General features: G+C 35.9%; 2 protein-coding genes across 7 annotated transcripts in view; one reads left to right on the top strand and one right to left on the bottom strand.

Annotated features, from left to right (window-relative positions):
• Positions 1–19,703, top strand: part of LOC110109114 — a 26,877-nt gene continuing 7,174 nt past the window's right edge. For 2 of the 4 annotated variants that reach the window (XR_002304537.2, XR_002304538.2), the window contains exons 1-5: positions 2–397; positions 6,590–6,728; positions 7,138–7,260; positions 8,179–8,281; positions 8,790–9,137. Coding sequence is in view for 2 of the 4 variants with exons in the window: in XM_020840034.2 (XP_020695693.1) it covers positions 6,634–6,728; positions 7,138–7,260; positions 8,179–8,281; positions 8,790–9,062 (594 nt within the window). In the remaining 2 variants the exon portion in view is untranslated. Of the gene's footprint in view, positions 398–6,223; positions 6,266–6,589; positions 6,729–7,137; positions 7,261–8,178; positions 8,282–8,789; positions 9,392–19,703 lie in introns of those variants that run through there. The other 2 variants (XM_020840034.2, XM_020840033.2) reach the window with 2 other exon arrangements.
• Positions 9,249–19,703, bottom strand: part of LOC110109112 (protein ENHANCED DISEASE RESISTANCE 2) — a 20,625-nt gene continuing 10,170 nt past the window's right edge. The window contains exons 21-23 of one of the 3 annotated variants that reach the window (XM_028692014.1): positions 12,549–12,650; positions 12,165–12,262; positions 9,249–12,046 (exon numbers count right to left, since the gene is read on the bottom strand). In XM_028692014.1, the coding sequence (XP_028547847.1) occupies positions 12,167–12,262; positions 12,549–12,650 (198 nt within the window). In that variant the 3' untranslated portion in view covers positions 9,249–12,046; positions 12,165–12,166. Of the gene's footprint in view, positions 12,263–12,548; positions 12,651–19,703 lie in introns of all 3 variants that reach the window. The other 2 variants (XM_020840028.2, XM_028692013.1) reach the window with 2 other exon arrangements.

Genomic DNA, 19,703 nt, shown 5'->3' on the forward strand with positions numbered 1-19,703 from the left:
TTTTATCTTCACTTCGATCGTGCTTAGCCGACCCCATTCTCTTCCTCTCAAGTCGCTCTTCGCAGCCCTTTTTCCCTCTTCAGATTCCCAGACTTCGATCGTACTTCGCCTTCTTCGATCCTTCCCACTCAATTTGCTCTTAGACTGCGACGCTAATTGAGCACAAAAAGGTAGGGTTTCGAGGTGAAGGCAAAAGCTTCTCACTTTTTTCTTTGGTCCGTATTTCAGTGCGCCCCCCTCGTACTACTCTGCCGTCCTCGATCGACCGAGGGGAGCAATCTCAAGTTTGGTTTTTTTATCCTAGCGGTGGACCCATCATCATCTAGGGTTCCTAGTCATCATCCGGCCATATCTTCCTTCATCGATCAGCTTCAGCGCAGTCTACATCTCTGGCGAAGTTGGTTTTCGTTCTCATTTTCATTTCCTCGAGTTTGGTTTGTTGCTTAATTTTGTATTATATGGTTTACGAACAAACATTTATTTTCTGACATGTTATTTTTTTCGTTGTTAGGTTTCATTGTTAGTTTGTAATTTCTAAGCTACCTTTTTTTTTTCTAAGCTACCATTATGAAGGTATGGTGGGTTGATTGTTAGGGTTTGGGGAGAAGGGGTTAAATAACACTGGGTTTAATCTTGGCCTTTTTGGATTGAAATCATGATCCAGACCAAAGCTTATTACTGCAAATTTTAAACTTAAAAAAAAATGACCAGGTTGAATTCGATCAGATTTTAGAAGAAGGTTTTTTAAGACCTCAATTCTCGGAAAAAGAGGAGCCAAATCTGGTGAGGTTGGATTTAAATGAAGATGACATCAGTGGACCTTTGACATTTAAGGGTTTGACATACTTTTTTATGCTAGATTATTTATGTGATATGAATTCTTTTTCATTTTTTTTATAGCAAGAATCTTTACCCATACAAATGAAATCCACATAGTTCGCTTAAAAACTGGAAATAGACCTAACAGTTAAAAAAGAGTTTTTGTTAGAGCTTAAAATTTTATCTAATAAGAATGTATGTATAGTTTATTCTTTTTTGAGCCTTATAACTTCATATGTTATTTGATGTTGTGAAATGAAATAAGTTAATAACTATTTGCGCTACTATTAGTGTTAAGATTGCACGGTAACATCTCACAATTAAATCCTTGTTCTACTCTTTCTTAGTCTCTCTTCATTCACCAAATGAAGTGTTTGAGATGATTTACGAACTTCCATAATTTTCAGTATTGCAAAGAGGTTCACAATATAATTTAGTTGACTTTTTCTTTGAAATTTTGTTCTTGATAGATTATCAACAATAACAGTAAGGATTGTTAGGTACAAGAGTTGCAGAGTTCTGCACAGATTCATACATTTCTGGACACTTAATCTTTTAAAAATGATCATTTTATTCTTTTCAGTGTAGTTTTGATTTAAATGGAGAAGAATTTATTCTTGCAATTGGTAGTTGTCCATATAAAAGGCTGCATGATCTTTGAAAATACTAAGATGCTATTTGCTTTAGGATGAAGCATAAAATTATATTTCTAATTAAGTTGAATATGCCATAATTATGATAATCATATTATTGTCTGCTATTCAAACTTTTATCATTTAAGTTTAATATTGTAAAGGAAAAAAAGATGCACGGGCTATCCGAGAGCTAATCATAAGTGTAAAGGTTTACTTAGTTTCTTGAGTTTGCATTACATACTAAATCTAAAGTTGGAAAAAATTACATCTCCATGCAAAAATTGTGTTAATTGTTTCATGATGACACATGTAGTTAAAGAGCACTTAATGTGTGATAGCATTGTCAGAGATTACATAATGGATTTTCCTTGGGATGTTTACTTCATCACACATTTAGTAGAGTCTACTGTAGTACATAGATCTTAACCTCTTATGTACAAAGAGGTTATACACGACAAAACTCTAATTAAAATCAAATTACTATAAAAAGGCTGTATGATATAGAAAGTGTGTTTCATGATATGATGGAAATTTTTTACCAAGTTTATGATCACATTAATGAGGTAACTTACATGCTAGATAACATGGATAGTATTAATGAAGAACATGGGGTCGAAGGATTGATTCATCATAACGATCTGTCATTGCTGATAAAATATATGGACCAGGAGTTTTATCCTGGTTGGGGATGCAACCATCTTGTGATGATTGTAAGTATTATAGTTTTGCAAAGCTAGATTGAGAATATTAGATTAAAAAATATATTTTGTACTTGTATTTTAAATTTTTTCTTATGGGATTTAAACTTTTCAAATGACTATGATTACGAATAATATTTTGTGTAGATCTTTTATTTCTTATAACTATGTTGCTTCATAACTATATGTCATGAAGCGAGCCAAAAATATATTGGCTTGATAATAAACATAAAATCGTAGTGGCTTAATAATAACATAAAATCGTAGTTGAGTAAATGAAGGCCACAATAAACATAATCTTGAATAAAAAGATTTTTATGTTGTCAATCAAGTTGGGTCTACTAATATCCGAAGCTAATTTTTTTTCCTAATAAGCATAAACTTAAATGACTAAATTCAATCTAAATAAGTTATCCCTGTCCTCCTTGTATGCATTGTTCTTATTCACATGATTCTTGTCCTACCTCTTTTCTTTTACTTCCTTTTTTTTTCACTAAGATTTTTTCTATAAATGCTAAGACATGGAAAGCCATTCATATGAAATAAAAAAGAGAGGATTTATTCTTCCTACTAACATTGAGCTCATTAGTATACAATGATATTGGAAATGCTAAGAGATCATCATTATTAAGTATGCCACTGGATCATTAATGAATTAGAGAATTTGAATGGGGATAATTAGTTGGGTTTTGGAAAGTGAAGAGCAACGAAATGTTTTGAGCTTTAGTAAGACTATGGTTTGATGTTTGTCAAAGATGGCTAAGTGACTTATAAGCCGTTGAGATAGCCAAACGCTTGCTATAGAAACAAGAAGTTGAATCATTATTGCAAACAAATTTTTTTCCTTCAGAATTTAATCATTTTGAGGGCTATGATTAAAGAGAGAATTGTTGCCTTTCTTTTCTTTTCCCTTGAAATATGAGGAATATTTTTCTTTGTATGGTGATAGACACGTGAGTTAGCTGAACTTGTAGATCCACATAATTTCCATGTCTTCTTTGTAAACTTATTAGCTGCAATATTTTTTGCTCTTGCTATTCCTTTTTTATTATTTTTTTATTTTTATTTTTTTATTTTTATTTTTTATTTGTTCCTTTCAATTGATATGATAGTCAATTATGAGGTTCCATATAAAAAGTTTGAGCCATATTTGTTGATGATAGGAAAATGAAGATAGATTAGTTTTTTGAAAATGATTTTGAATATTGAAATATGTAGATTGAAGATTAAATAGAATATAATAATATTAATTTGCCTCTTTTTTGGGAGAAAAATAATAAGTTGAGTTAGGAAGGTTGGGATCATCTTAACATGTAGGTGTTGAGAGTTACATGCCTATCAATTATCATTATCATCATCTTTAACATTTGTAGAGAAAGATCATAAGTGGAGTGATGGAAATTCTAGTAGATATTTATATAAAATTATTTGTTTTAAACAATGTATACATTTTATTCTCAATGTATATGATAGTGTTAAGTGCCTCTGCAACCAAACTTATAAATTAATTTAATGTGATTATTAGTCATTTGAGTAATGATATTGAATATGATGAAATTTGTACCTTGAGTTTATTGTCGTCACTATCTTTGAGTTGCATTGCCATAATTTCCATAGATGTATAAAATGAAACTCAACTATATTATAACTCTTATTGGCATCAAATATTCTAGATTTTCTGCTTTATACTCTTGAGTATTAGGCATTTGATTGTTGGTTCATCTTTATCTATGGACACCAGTTGATTGACTTTTTAATCTCAGAGGTGTGATATGAAAATCAACTCTATTCTTAATCTACATCAAGAAATCAAACTGTTAAAATTTCAACGATAATGATTTTTTTTAATCTTTTCATGATTTGATGTCCAACTTGTGATTATAGTTGATTTGACTGATCATCTACTAGATCTTATCCTAAACCATTAAAGAGAATTTCACTCTTGGGAAATTATAGCTCTATGTGAGGAAGGTTGCTTTTCTGGCCTCCTTGGTGTGCCAATTTGTTGCACTGCGTTATTGACCCTTCTTGCCAATGTGTAAGTCTACTTTTATCATGGCTTGTAATGGTTGTGCTCTTCTCGAGAGGATGTGCAACTCCAATAGTACGCAGTGCTTCATCATCAAATGTTCCATGGCAGGCAAAACTTATCCAGGCTCAATGTAAATCATAAAAGACTTAATGGCTTGAAGTTATCCACCTTTAGGCAGCTCCAATTGGCAGGCATGCATTGTAATCTTTTAAGTAATTGGGTAGGGCCAATACTAAATTGACTTCAACTTCTTTCCTTCTCTCATGAGTTGATCTTTGCCCAAGTGCAGCTATCAAGGATCACCCATTTGGAAGTTAGCACTCACACAATGCCAATCATGCCTTTCCTTTTACTTGAGTTTTTTTACAATAAATTCTGCAACATCCTTGAATTACTTTTAAGGAACTTTTGTATTTTCTTTGATCGATTTTATTCTCATCTTTAGTAGTGGGGATGATGGAGAACTAGAGGTTAAATGGTATTTGAGGCAAGTAACCCAAACAAATCTTGAAAGGACTCTTCATCAGTGAAGAGCGCACAACTTGATTGAAGATAGAATATAAGTAGGGTTGGATATCACACCAAGTGTTGCCATTCTTATTGTTTTAGCCTTGTAAGAGATACAACTTTGTTATGTTCATCACATATGTTTGGCCATCTATTTGTGGATGGAAGGAAGTGCTCCTCTTCGACTATATGCCATTATGGCCGACCAGGGCTCCTAGAAATGGTTGAGGAATCATTTATTTCCACCACACACAATTGTGCAGGGAAGTACAAAGTGTGTTTACTCATACTGAAAGAATAATTCTAGCACTTCCTCATTGGTGATGGTCTTTTTGTAGAGTATCAAGGTTACCATATTTGAAAAGCGATCCATGACTACAAAGAGGATGTTGTATTTTATTTTTTTTATTATTATTTTTTGTATTGAGCGGTCCTTCTAGGAAGTCTATGGACATGCTTTCCTATTGGGGGCTTGGCTTGGGTACTAATTTATACAATGTAAGCTCTTAGTTTGCAAGCTTGGAGGTACTGCATGGAATGCACCCTTTCACAAACTTACCCCATCTTGTTGCATTTTGGGCCCGTAGATATAGCATTGCGAATATAATATCTAGTTCACTTCGAAGTGTTTAGCCACTTTGAAAGAGTACCTCTCACATCCACCATTAGGTATGCACAATTACCCTCCTTTAAAGGAGGTCATCTGTTAGACCGGTCCATTGGATCGGTCCAGCCAGTCTGCCGGGACCGACTTACGCAAAACAGGCGGAACTCTCCGCCTTTTTGTACGTGCCGAACGCATGTCGCAAGCTTTCAGGGGCTGTTTTGGAAGGATTTTTTAGGGTTTTGGGTAGGAAGTTTGAATGTAGGGACTGTTTAGAGAATTTCTTTTGAATTTTATGTATTAAATAGCTTGTTTTTCTAGGGTTAAGGCATCTTGAATTTGGCTGAAATGTGAGATCTCCTAGATTTAGGTTTTCCTTTGGGCTCTAGCGGCTTCTAGAGATTGGGAGAGATCAATCCTCCTCTCGAATAGAGGATCAATTATATCTCGGTATTTTCTATTTCCTTTTCATCAAATAATACAAATTATCTACTGTTTTCATGATTTTGTGTGGATTTTTGTGGAGAAATCTCGCTGTTTTTCGAAGATTGATAGAAAAAACTTGAGATCTACAAGTGTTTCCTATCATCATCACGCCATGTTAACTCCAAAGGAGGTATTTATCTCTAGCTTTTCAGGTTCCTTTTAGGAAAGAAATCAACTACTACTTATATCTCTTATATGCACGAGCACAACAACAATCCAAGAGTTCTAAAATTTTAAAATGGAAGTTAGAGGTATTTTTATGGATAATAGTATATCATAACATGTATTGCTAATATTAACAAGATTTCTAAAAGTTTAATAGCCAGTTGCTTTATGGTAAAACTTAAGACTCTAAAACGATTACCCGCAAGTTAACATAAAATGAAGTTAATACCTTGATTTACATATACTAAACTTGCTAATAATTTTTTTTGGGATTAAGGTTTGAAGCCGGAGGGATGGACAGGCTGAGAGCGAAGGCTGGGTGAGTAACTTCCTATAGTATCTTACTACTGTTAAAGACATGTTAAGATCGCCTGATGAAAGGGGTTGATCATGTTGTGCAATAAACGCATAGCTGACATATGTGATTAGAATGGTTATCTCAAGCCTTTTTTTAAGGGTTGTCCTGTGTCATGTATGAAATTCATTGTATTCTGCTCCTTTACCTATCAAAGAGTTGGGATTATTATGTTTTATGATTGATTAGCATATCTTCTACTATGTTTTAATCTTATATGAATTTTCATACTATGATTTGCTTTGATAAGCTTGCTATTGACCTATTATCCTATTTTTGTATTTTTAGATTTGAAGTTTACTTCAAAGCTAGGGAAAGAGAGAGCAGGTGAGATGTCATACATGAGGGGAGATCTTTTGACAAGGATGAGGAAGCTTGTGAAGGGTCTTGCGAGGCCAACTCCCGTTTGGCTCAAGGCCATGGAAGAGTAATGCATCTACCCTCATATCTATCACTGGTTAAGTTTACTTAATTATAATCTCTGTCTGTTGCTGTAAACTTTAGAACTAGAGTAGTGGGAAATTTCATTGAAAACCATCAATCATAACTTCTACCCAGGAGTTAAACCTTTCTCCATTCTTTCAACTTAGTAGTTAGGAGTTTATTTGCTGGGCCTTTCTTCAAGTTATCATTTAGTATCATACAAACCAAATTTAGTGGATTCTATGGCTGAAATTGTTGAAAGCTATAGTTAGAAGTGAGGTTTCTTCAAACAATCATTCTTCTGGAGAGTCTTTAATCTGTAATATTAATATCATTTATATTTTCTTAATGAAATGTAAAAGTCTGAAATACTCTTTCTTGATTTGATGCTTATTCTGGACTTTGCTGGTTAGGGCTCCTCCGGTAACCTTACCACGATCCGATGGAAAAATTAAGAATATTGAGATGCCTGAGGATGTTTATGTGAAGAGGTTCTTCAAAAAGTATCCTGATTCTTTATATCACGATGCTGTAAGGTATTATTTTATTTGAAACTTTTCTGATTTACTTGTTCATTTTGCCTCTGCGGCTGACTTGCCCTTCTTTTAGGGGTTTTTACAGATTTGTTTTTCTTTGTGTGATAGAAAAGTCCCCTTCAAACTTAAGAGAAAATTCTATAAGATGGTGGTGAGACCTGCAATGCTTTATGGTGCCAAATGTTGGCCATTAAAAGTGAAGTATAATTCTAAGTTAAGTGTTGCAGAGATGAGAATGCTCAGGTGGATGAGTAGCTTTAACCTTAGAGATAGGATATGAAATGAGCATATACATGAATGGGTTGGAGTAGCTTCAGTGGAAGATAAGATTAGAGAGAGTCGCTTTAGATGGTTTGGTCATATAAAACGGCGGCCTTTCGATGACACGGTTAAGAAAGTAGAGGTATTAGATTTGACTTATGTTAAGAAAGATAGATGTAAACCTAAAAAGACATGATTATTAAATGTTAGAAATGATCTTTCTTTATTAGATTTAAACGAGAATTTGACTTTTGACAGGACACAATGGAGAAAAAGGATTCATGTAGCCAACCCCACATAGTGGGACAAAGGCTTGATGTTGTCGTCATCTGTCTTTTAATTTTAAAAGACTCCAAAAGATGTGGCAAAGAATAACATAAAAGTCTCCTTGAAATTCTAAAAAAATTGAATTGAATTCCTCATATATGACGGTAGGTATCCCTTAAATATCTCACTTATTGGATTTATTTTCTTAGTAAATTTATGAACTTAATAGTTTTACTAGCACATAATGAACAATAGTAGAGATTTCTCGGCAATGGAGCGCCAAATGATCTTAGGACTGATACAATTCTAATTATTATTCTGTTATTAGATTCTGATTTTTTTGGATTATGGCAAAAGTGTGAAAAATATAACATTGTTGAGAATGATCAGGTTTAACGGATTTAGCCCCCCTCCTGCTCGTGTCTTTGCTTGGCGAGTTCTTGAACTGAAAGAGCAGGGAGTTACTGAAGAGGAAGCCATGGCAGTGGCTGATGTATGCCATCCTCTCTCTCTCTCTCTCTCTCTCTCTCTCTCTCTCTCTCTCTCTTCCTTTTTTATTCCTTATAAATCATGTGATTTAGAAAATGAGTTGGTTCTCCCAAGAAATAAATTTTATTTTACATTATCCAAACATTTATCCCAATTTCTACAATAAATTCAACAGGTAAAAAAATTTGGTTTAGCATATGATTTTGATCCAAACATTCTTCCTTTCATTATTTTGAAAAGAAAGATTTTGGGTCAGGCTATCAAAAGTTGTTTGATTTGCTTTAAGATATGTTCCACCTTTTTTTTGGTGGAAATGTTAAAATTTAGAAAGGTAGAGGCAGACCTAAAAAGACTTGGTTAGAAAATATTAGGAACGACCTTTCTTTATTAGATTTAAATGAGAATTTGACTTTTAATAGGACACAATGGAGGAAAAGGATTCATGTAGCCGACCCCACGTACACGTAGTGGGATAAAGGCTTGATGTTGTTGTTGTTGTTGCTTCTATGTAGATGGAATACATGACCGAGAAGAAAGCTAAGAAGAAGGCTTACTCTGAATTGAAGAAGATTTGTCGCCTCCAAGGAAAAAAGCCACCTCCAAACCCCTATCCTAGTCCCATCAAAGAGATACAAGCAGAGGAGAAAAAATACGTTAAGGATCGTTTCTTTAATCCCAAAATTCTTGAAATTGTGAAGAAAATGAAGGCAGAGAAGGCTGCTGAAATGCAAGAACGAATGGCCAATGCTTCTGGTCAGCCTTCTACTGGAAATACACCCTGGTGATTTACATTTTCAAGCAACAATAAATCAAATTTACAGTTTCTGCAAAGAACACATCGCCATCCTACAAATTTCTAGGTTTGCTTTTACTAAAATCTCTCTATTTTCTTACATATTTACATGAAATTTTGGTTGCCTTAATGCTTAATTAACATGTCTGGAGTCACTCCAAATCCCCCCTGCATTGTGTTGGCGTTGCATTCCTGGAATGAGAAATTTTAAGGTCGATTGATTATCCTTTGGATGCATAAAAAATTGCACAACATATGATTCTTATTGTATAATGATATGATTGTGATTTTAAGATATTTAATCAAACATGAGTTGCTGTTCTTTTGTATTTATCCTTTTTAATGATGGGATCTATGTTAAAATTAAAAATTTAGGAGTTTTTATGTTTTGTTTAATTGTCTTCTTTAATTTTTATATATTTGATGAATGATGAAATTATTATAAAAATAATGAAACTTGATCATTATATGAATTCAATGTTGTAGATCATAATAAATAGTATAAACATGAATTTGAAGACTATATTGAGTTATAGATGTAGGAAAAGGGGGCAAATAGGATTTTCTATATATGGGAAACAACACAATATTGTAACAAATAACTTAGTATATTTTAATTATATTAGAGTTGTGTTCTTGAACATTCACAACAGTAGAGATATAAAGAGCTTAATATTTTAGATTTGAACGAAGATTCAACACATATATGAGAGAGAGACGTGCAAAAGTAATAAGAGAAACATTTTTATGTGGAAAGCCCTGAAAAGGGGGAAAAAATCATGGGGTCTGGCCTAGTTAAAAATGATTTCACTAATGTTTGTAGTTGATTACAAATGATGTCCTACTCAGGGGGAGGGCTTTGGCTCAATGTAGTAAGTATCATCATATAGAGCATATTATATGGTGAGAGTTAGGAAAACTTCAATGATATGATAAATATTCTCAAAAGAATGTAGTTCTGTTCATTTGGTCAGTAGGACTATAGTCGACGAGTGACAGCGGTTTGAGAGACTGTAGTCGACAGACCACGGTTGTTGGAGGGACAGTAGTCGGCGGGCGACGAAGGTCGGAGGGACTGTAGTCGACGGGCGATGATGGTCAGAGGGGACGTAATCAATGGGCGACAGAAGTTGGAAGGATCGTAGTAGGTGGGCAATAGTGGTGGGAGGGATCATATTTTGCGTGCAATGAAGGTCAGAGGGACTGTAATCAGGCGATAATGGTTGGAAAAATCATAGTCTGGCGACGGTGGTTTGAGTCACTGTAATTGGGCGACGGTGGCCGGAATGACCTTAGTCGAGCGACAATGGTTAGGATAACAGTAGTCGGGCGACAGTGGTCGGAATGACCATAATCGGTCGACGGCGGTCAGAGGAAAGCTCATTAGTGGATTTCATATGGAGGTTAGACGATCATTGTCGGCCAGAGGTTCATCAGTGGATTTCATAAGGAGAAGATCATTGACATGTTTGGAGTGTTTCAATGGACTGCCGATATTAACTCCCTCGATCATAGAGCATTTGTCAAGCATTTATGTGCCCAAGTGATGTCAAAATTAGGTGATCTTGGGCTCGTTGGATTATTCTTGTCGATCCGCTTAATTCGTCTATAAGCATGTTATATTTGAATATCATTTGATTATCCAATTTATGCTTTGAACCTTCCAAATGCATTTTCACCCTTTGGTTTGAGGCTTTGAGCCCATTTAGGCTCAGATTGGATCAAATTTGGTGTCATTGTGTTCGTCTCCTTGAGATGTTGATTTCAACTATAAACTTGTTGAAATCAGAGTTCGGATGATCCCGAATTTAATTTGGAAAGTTTCTAATTCATGTTTGCATTAAGACTCGTTTTAGGCGATTTTTGATGATGTATCAAGAGTAATGTTAATATATGAAATATTTGACTACATTATAAAATCTTAAATACTTGACTATTTTCAAGCATTTCAACTTTTTTCTTGCATCAACAGGTCTTATTTTACTCTTTGGTGATCCAAAGTTGTTGTGAGTACCATGAGTTTGTAAATGGTTAGTGAAGAAGGTGATTGAATTATATTCTTTGTTTGTTGGATGATGCCAAAACTATATTTTTTAGGATAAAACATGATTAAGTTTGGCATTAATAAGAGTTAATTTAATAGAATGGCAAACTTAATTAAAACATTAAAATATTGAGTGTTATAAAAGAAAATACAAATATTTAGATGGATGCAATTGTGAAATTTTCTAAAGTTATATATTTATCATAATGTTGATTGTATGAGAGAAATTATTGATTTGAAATAGGTAATATGATCAATTGGATATTTTTTTTAAGGAATCTAGAGAGGAGTCCATGGCCAGGACAACAAGTTGAACAACTTTAATTAATAAAGTACATCAACTCAAGGGAGCTTTTATCTACCTAAAGTTTTAGTGTAGTTGGTGAGATTGCTAACCACATTTAGCTAAAACTTCAGTTAACTTTGATCCTTTCACAATGTCATTTATTACTCCTTTCATCATTTCATTTATTGCTTCACTGCTTTCTCCACCTTAGCTTCATTTAATACTACTACTCAAAACACTTCTTCTCTTTGAAGTTCAACACTGTAATTAGTTTCTCATTATTCTGCACAATGATGTTTTGAAAGTCAATAAAGAACTGATCTTTTTCACTCAAATATGACAGTAAAAGTCATCCAGTTAAGCTTACAGCACCATACAGAAATTTACTTCCAGAATGCTAAAAACTTTATATAATGTGATTTATCTTTTGGTAGAAAGAATGCTGCAATAAATAAATTTTGTCCATGCATACACATACTATAATATTATGTGGTCATGCCAGAAATAGTATGGCTTGAGAAAACAAATGGAGAAAGAAGTTGTTGGACAAATATTAAATAATATAAATTCAGCATGTAATGTAGCAACCTATGAAAAAAATTATACAACTTTGGTTCTCACTTTCCATATTCAGATATAATTAAACCTGTAAAGAAAAAGTTGCATAAATTTAGTGTAAATAATGCTATGCTTATATTCTATAAAAAATCTTGCATAATTAAAATATAGAGACGAACAAGGAGCAATAGAAAGATACTTCTTACTGTCAACATAAGCGTACGTGGATAGCTTTGGTGGCATCAAGATAGTTCAGTCGACAGGTTCCCAGGAGGAATTCTGGAAGTTCCTCTTGGCTATTTCCCTACAATTTTGCAAGAACTGACACATACTTGAACCCAAAATAGTAAAGATAACAGTTTCGTTAAGCTTTCGATTGGTATCTAAAAGCATTTCTACTGGTATTTGATTCTTTTCAACACTTCAGTTAATGAAATCTTAGGCTTCGTTTGGGGCGGCTTTCTTCTTACTTCTTAAAGCAGCTTTCAAATACAAAATTAGAACTTTTGTACCATAAAGTTGTTTTAAGAAGCAGTAAGAAAGCTGTCCCAAACGAAATCTTAGTCAGCGGAAATCATTCGCTGTCTCACCTGTATTAAAAAAGCCATTTCTATCACCAGTTTGCTTAGGTAGCTGAGCACAAGGCTTGCAACACCCCTGGCAACAGTAGATGAGCCGACATCCACGCAAAGCTGAAAATAAATTATGATTCAAAAAGAGAAAAAATATAAAGATGACTAGGTTATCTCTAATATAAAGAGCTATTTCATGAAAGTAACGTCAATAGAAGCTGTTAGACCGGTCCTCCTTGGACCGGTCCAGCCGGCCCAATCCAATGGGCCGGTTCAGTTTTATCGAAGGAGAAGGGCGGGCGGACATGAGGCGGAAGCCGCATGAGGCTAGAGGCGGGGTCCACGTGAATTTCAAATTGCTTCTTGGAGCCAAAATTGAGGAAGTGAGGGCAATGTAGGTCCTTATATGTATCTATTCTTTGAATTGTAATGTCATTAAGTAGGGAGTAAATGGGAGTTTAGTGTTTTGTCGCATTTAGTTTGAAGTCTTACTACTTGTATACTTTCTGTGATTTGTTGTGCTCTAGATGCGTATATCGTAAGAAGATTTTGGGAGCCCAGTGTCGATCCTCCTCTCGTTATATAGTTAGTTGGATCCTTGTGCATAGTCTGTTGCGATATTTTTCCTTGCATCTATTAGTAAAAATAACAAGTATTCTTCGGTCAAGTTATTTTCCTACCAGAATTTCTCGTGTTTCGCATGTATATTTCATGACTGTGAGCAGCAGTATTTCTAGTCTTGGAATATTGTAAGCATAGAGTTGGAAAATAGGGAATGCCAAGTATTTTTCCCTAAATCAAATGTAATGATGTAGCAAAGTCTTGTTGACAAATTGGTCGTAGAGGTGCTGTTTTGATTAAATTTTAGCGTGCTGAAATTGCTACGGAAAAGGAGAAAATCGCTGAAATTTTTCGCAATTCTGGAATCTTCTCCTAAATTGCAAAGCCATAGGAGATGGCGAACTAAGAAGGTGGATTGCTGTTGGAGGAGAGGATTGAAGGAGAGGATAAATCAAAATCAAGGAAACCGTAGAAAAAGAATGTCCTCCATGGAAGGACAAGTGGTCTCTTATCTATCTATTATTGATGAAAAGATGTTGGAGGTTTCATAATCTCCAATCGCTATGCCTATGCAAATGGGCCGCTATCAAGAACGCCAACTCTGAAATCCATCGGGAGGATAGAGGAAGTGGAAGATCGTGGGAATGGAGTAGGGTATATATCCTCTATTATGTATCTCTCCATATATGAGGAGAGAGTATATGTATTATGTATATAGATCACTATAGGGATACTCTCAGAGGCGGATCATTCGGGTATTCAGGTCTCTAGAAGCAATTTTGAAGATCGGAAGATTTTTGAAGAGGGATTGGGGACAGGAGAGCAAGGGAAACTATTTTTCTTTGTGAGCTGTGTGTGTGTGTGTGTGGGTTGTGCGAACCGGCGATCGGGATACGAGGGGTCAGGCACATGGAGAGGGGAAACTATGGAGATTAAGGGGAATGCGGGGATCGGAAGGTGAGAAAATTGAAAACTGCCGATTTTTGAAGGTGAGTGATGGATGCCTATGGGTGATTCACAAAGTGGAGAGGTACTTTGCTGTTAACGATTGAAGCAGGAGGCAGGAAGTTGTCGGCAGCGGGTTTGTGTCGGAAGAAGGCCACTCTCTTGTACCAGTGGAGAGAATTCAGAGGAGACCTATCAGGATGCTGGGGAGAATTCAAGCGACAGTTTCTTAGCAGCGTTTCCAAACCGATCGGGGAGAAACTTCTACGCAGCAGTTTCTTTGCCCTAGTTCAGGAGGGTCGGTTGTTGTGGCAGAATATCTGGGAAGAGTTGGAGCACTGGCCAGCAGAGGACGCTTGTCCGAAACGCGTGCTGGTAATCCTTCGAGGGGAATTTTATGAAAGGTTAAAGGCCGAGGTGCGAGCATTGGTGAAGGTCCTGATGCCCAGGGAACCTAGGGGAGGCCATGAAGCTTGCAGCAGTTGGTTGAAAATCAAAAGAATCCTGGAAAGGGGAGCGAGAGTAGTAGTAGGCTCAGGAGGCACTTATAGGGTGCGACAAAACTACCCACTTAATCCACAAGGGAGCTTTCCACAGGAGGATGGAAAGAAGTTCAAAGAAAAAGCAACAGGAGGAGGAAATGGGGGACAATTTAAGAGGCTCACTGACAAAGAAATGCAAGAGAAAAGAACAAAAAGGGCTGTAGTTTCCGATGTTGATGAGAAGATACATGCCAGGCACAATGCAAGGGCTGTGTGTTCCGATGTGGGGGAAACGATTTCAGAGATGGAGGAGGAAAAGATGCATCTGGAATGTGGCAGAAGTCTCTCTTCAATCGGTAGTGGGATTCACTCCGAGTCACACTATGAAGGTGAAGGGAGAGATAGCTGACCATGGGGTTGACAAGGAATATTCATATGAATATTAAAGTGTGAGTAATATCAAGCATTTGACAATTTTTGCATTCAAACATATCATTTTGTCGAGATGTATATGAGTAAGAACTTAATGAATAATTTGAAATTGAGACTGAATAAATTCTAGAGTGTTGTCCATGCTTAAGGTTTTGATCAATACAAATAACTTTCTTTTATTTGTTCATATAAGGGTTAAAATACATGTAGGACTATTAACTAACATGAGTTAATAGAACCAAATAAACCCTGTTAATGAAAGTGGCAAAATACAAGAATTCTAATTGAGTGAGAACTAAACTGGGACCCCAAATGTTTGAGTGGACAAGATCCAAAAGATATGTCGACGACCCGCATAAAAAGAAAGGAAGGACGTAGAATGATCTTTACCCAATTAACTGTCATGATTTTCGAACTGGTAGAGAAAAGAAGAAACATAATTCTAGAGTCTAAGGGAGGAGGAGCCAACTGATAGCGCCAATGATATAGAGTAGCAGTGGATGAGAGATTGGAAGGAGCATTAATAGTTAAGTACTATATCTCGTCAGCTTCAACACCTTCAATGAGAAGAATAAAAGGTTATTAAATAATTATGAGCTTTAATAAGGCAGTGAACAAAAAGTGAATTGATAGAAAAGTGGGGGATAGATATAACCTTTAAAAGGGTATTTAGAGAGATGTATAATGCTCTTTCCAGAAATGATAGAGGGGTGACCATCAACAACAATGATAAGTGGTAGAAATGACGTGAAGAGATAAAAGTAGTTGGCGATTTCTTGGTATATAAGTAGAAGTATCTGAATCTAAAACCCAAGACATACATAAATAATAATTATAATAGATCAAGAAAAAAAGAAGAGAGAGAGAGAGAGAGAGAGAGAGAGAGAGAGAGAGAGAGAGAGAGAGATGCTAAAAGATTGTTGAGGTTATAATGTTCCTACTTCCTATCAAATAATAATTGATTTGGAAGATAGTACTGGATTGAATGTAAGAAGGGGAGGGATAACAAGAATCCTCTTAACAATGTTGATGAGATGATTGGTGCTCTTGCAATGTGGGCAAGAGGGAAAAGTATTTCACCTACAACTATGGCCACCATTAGTTGTGCCACCTCAAAAACAACTTCCCCTAATTTGATTGTTTGATAGAGTCTATCATTGAATGGTGGAGAGTTCAGTGACATAAAGAACTCAGGAGAGAGCCATAAAAATATTAGCTATAATGGAGTTCCCTTTATTAGCTAAGACTGTACACCATGCAATTAAGGGTGTTGACCAAAAATAAATTTGGCATCCAGAAATTATTTGTTTTGTTTCTACCAAGCAGCCGTGTCAGTCATGAAGGACTAGAATTGGATTAACTCTTTCCATTTTTCATGTACTGTTATATTATTTCTGGATCTGCATGCAATCTTGTTGGGGAAAGATCTCATAGCAAAGACTAAGCATGAGAAATATTATTCTCCTAAAGGTGGAATGAAGAAAGTCTCACATTGTCTTATTAGCATAACTTCAAACATGACTAAAGATAATAAATGGTTTCAAGAATGTTGAGTAATCAAATATGGATGGTGTAATCATATGCTTTTCATCATAGTTATTAATGAAGCAAAATGATGCATGCTATGGCACATGATGTACTGAGGTGCACTCCTTTTACTATAACCATGTTGTGGCACATAACTTCAAAATGGGGCGTCCCATTTCATTATGATGCATACCATGGCACTAGACGTGCAAAGCATCTCATTTGTGCCATCTTAAAGGTTGTTGTTGTTGTCTAGAGAAGTTGCATCAAGATGGTGAGTTTGTCAATGAGTACAGACAAGGAAGAAAAGGGATCTTGAACACATAAGATACTAGGCACTATTAAATTTAATAGTGAAAATGATGATTGAGGAGGATTTCATCTTAGTAAGAGGAGAGAAATAAGCCATGACATCGTGAGGAGAGACAGAAAAGCGAAGAGAAATTGCAATCATGAAAATTGAAAGTTCCGGCCTTAATAACTCGTGTATGAAGTACAATGTATGTGATTGGGAATAGGCAACAGCTAGGATATGAGGCAGAAAAAAAAGCACACATACATTTGATGAGTGGGACAATATGTAACCATGAAGGACGGGCGTGCGAGCTACATGTAGGATTGTGTAGAAGTAGAACAAGTGATTAAGATAGCTAATGGTTGCATGTGGCTATGGGATCATAGCAAGAGAGCATCATGACACCATGAAGAGAGAACATAATGGAAGAGAGAGAGAGAGGGCCAGGAGGGAGGAGGCAAAGAATGGATTAGGCTTAACTATAATAGTATGATACATGTTGAGATGAAGATTTTAAGTATATTCTATTGACTAGATATAGGTGCTTTATAAATAGGCAAACAAAATGAATGCAATGATAAATAATTAATTAGGAGAATATTTATATTTATGAGGATATAAAAATATTACCATAATAAGATATTCTTCAAATATGATAATTCCCAATATTACTTTCTTAATATGCTAACAAAGTACAAATCATCTTTGACAAAGGGATAGCTCAGGATCGAAGCTTCAAGTAAATCCCTTTACCAAACAGTGGAAAGATAGCAATGATAAAATTAACTCAACAATTAGGCCTTGTGGTCTTGGTTTACTATTGGAAATGTGAATATGCTTGTCATGGGATTGGAAAGGCAACAATGATAACATTATCATTAAGCCTGGTATTCTTGTTGGATTGCTAGTTATTTTGGCTTGAAGTGTTTTGCTTGTGCAAAGATCAAGATTTCCATGTACTAGAACAAACTGGCATGCTTACCACTATCCATCCAAAAAAAAAAAAACTAGCAGCTTACTAAGTGCAAATAATTTTGCCAAAAACTATGCTTGTACAATAAAACAAAGTTACTTTTCCTGGCTTCGTCAGTACCAATAAACATGTGATTGTATACTGTAAAAGGCCTTTACATACTTTATTAATCACAAAATTATAACATTAAATCTCTTAGCCCAAAAACTCAAATCAGAAAGATCCTAAGGATACATAGTTTTTTTCAATTCGAGGCCTATCTGCATGTATCTTATTAATATGAGTCTTGCCTGGTTCTCTTGAAGGAAAAAAATATAACATTTTCAACACCTATATTGAGTTGATAAATATAATGAGTTCAAGTTAGAGCGTGAGCCTGAAGCAATGATTAAGTTTCCTCCATTGGTTTGAAATGCAAGGTGTAAGGCCGAGTAAATAAACTGCAAGAACTAGTAGCCACGCATACCTGATGATGAGGACATCCATAGGAGATTTTGACACACCTACCATTAGAGGGGTCATTGAGCGACGGCCATGATTCATAGTCTTTATTTTTGATGTTTTATTTTATTCATGTCATTTATATTTTATGTTTTCCATTTGTACCCCTATGAGGGAGTTAGTGCTTTTTGTAGCTTAAGGGCAATGTCGTCTTTATGTTTTTTTTTTTTAATTTCCGGATGGCCTATATATAGGCTTAGTCATTGTATTTGAGGTAGTTTTTGATGAATGAAAAATTTGCTTATTTGTTCTCTTTGTGAGTTCATTCCTCCTAGATCTCTTAGTGAGTTCGTCGGAGAAAATAGATCTCTTTGTGACTTGTGAGTTCTAGATATTCGTCCAAACTATCTTTGTGGAAATTCGGATTGAAGATAATTGAGGTGAGTGAATCCGTGGCCAATCGAATCCCTAAAAATTTCCCTTTCTTCCTTCCCCTTGCTCCTTGCCGCCGCCCATCCTTGGACCGTCCAGGCCGCCGGCTCACTCCCTAGCAGCCACCACCCGCCGGCCTCCCCACCACCCCTCAGCCCCCCTCTTCCCCTTTTAGCTGCCGGCCTCCCCTTGGTGAATTTCAAATTTGAAATTCAAATTTGTTCTGAGAGCCATTAAAGACCTTCCTAAAATATCTCTATGATTTAAGGCCTATCAAATTAATTGGATTTCAATTTGAATTTGAAATTCAAATTAATCCTAGTTAATAGCCTTTTATTTGGAAACTTCCCTTCCTCATAAAATCTGAAATTTAAAATCAGATTTTATTAAAACCATGATTAGTGATGTGGACCCCACTCACTAATTACAATTACTCTCTCTCCCCTCTATGGTGGCCGGTCCCCCTCTCTTGGGGATTCTCTCTCTCCTAAATTAACTCCCTAATCCCACTAAATCCGCCACCATCCACTCCATTGCCGCCCTCTTCTTATGGGATTAATTTGAAAACTCTCAATTAATCCCTTCCCTCTCACCCAAAACCTGAAATAATTTCAGGGTTCCTGAAATTTTCTTGTGGTTTCTCAACCTAGCCGCCCCCTTCAAACCCTCACGCCGGCCCAACCCCTTCTCCTCTCTTGCCACCACCGCCTATCTTCTTTTCCCTCGTAGTGCTCATTGTTTTCCGGCAAGGATGCATGGAGGATCCCGAGATTGATAGCAGATTGGTTTTCGACATCTACGGAGACATTCACATCACCCGTTCACCGTTCTTTGACGTCGGATTTGGCTCCGACGACACTGTTGAAGATTATTTGAATTGCATCCTTCCCACTCTCGTGGACGTCATAGACGATCAATTCCAAGACTACGATTGGATCATCAACGGACATCCACCCGCTTCCCCACCTTCACCGCCGCCGCTTCCCTCGCCATCACTATGGATCGTCTGCGACGTCTACCTTGGAGTGATTTCGTTTCTTGTATGGTTTTTCTTCCTCCAACAACCCTAGACGTAGAAGAGTGAC

This window comes from Dendrobium catenatum, unplaced genomic scaffold, assembly GCF_001605985.2.
Source record: "Dendrobium catenatum unplaced genomic scaffold, ASM160598v2 original_scaffold_103796, whole genome shotgun sequence".
NCBI lineage: Eukaryota > Viridiplantae > Streptophyta > Magnoliopsida > Asparagales > Orchidaceae > Dendrobium > Dendrobium catenatum.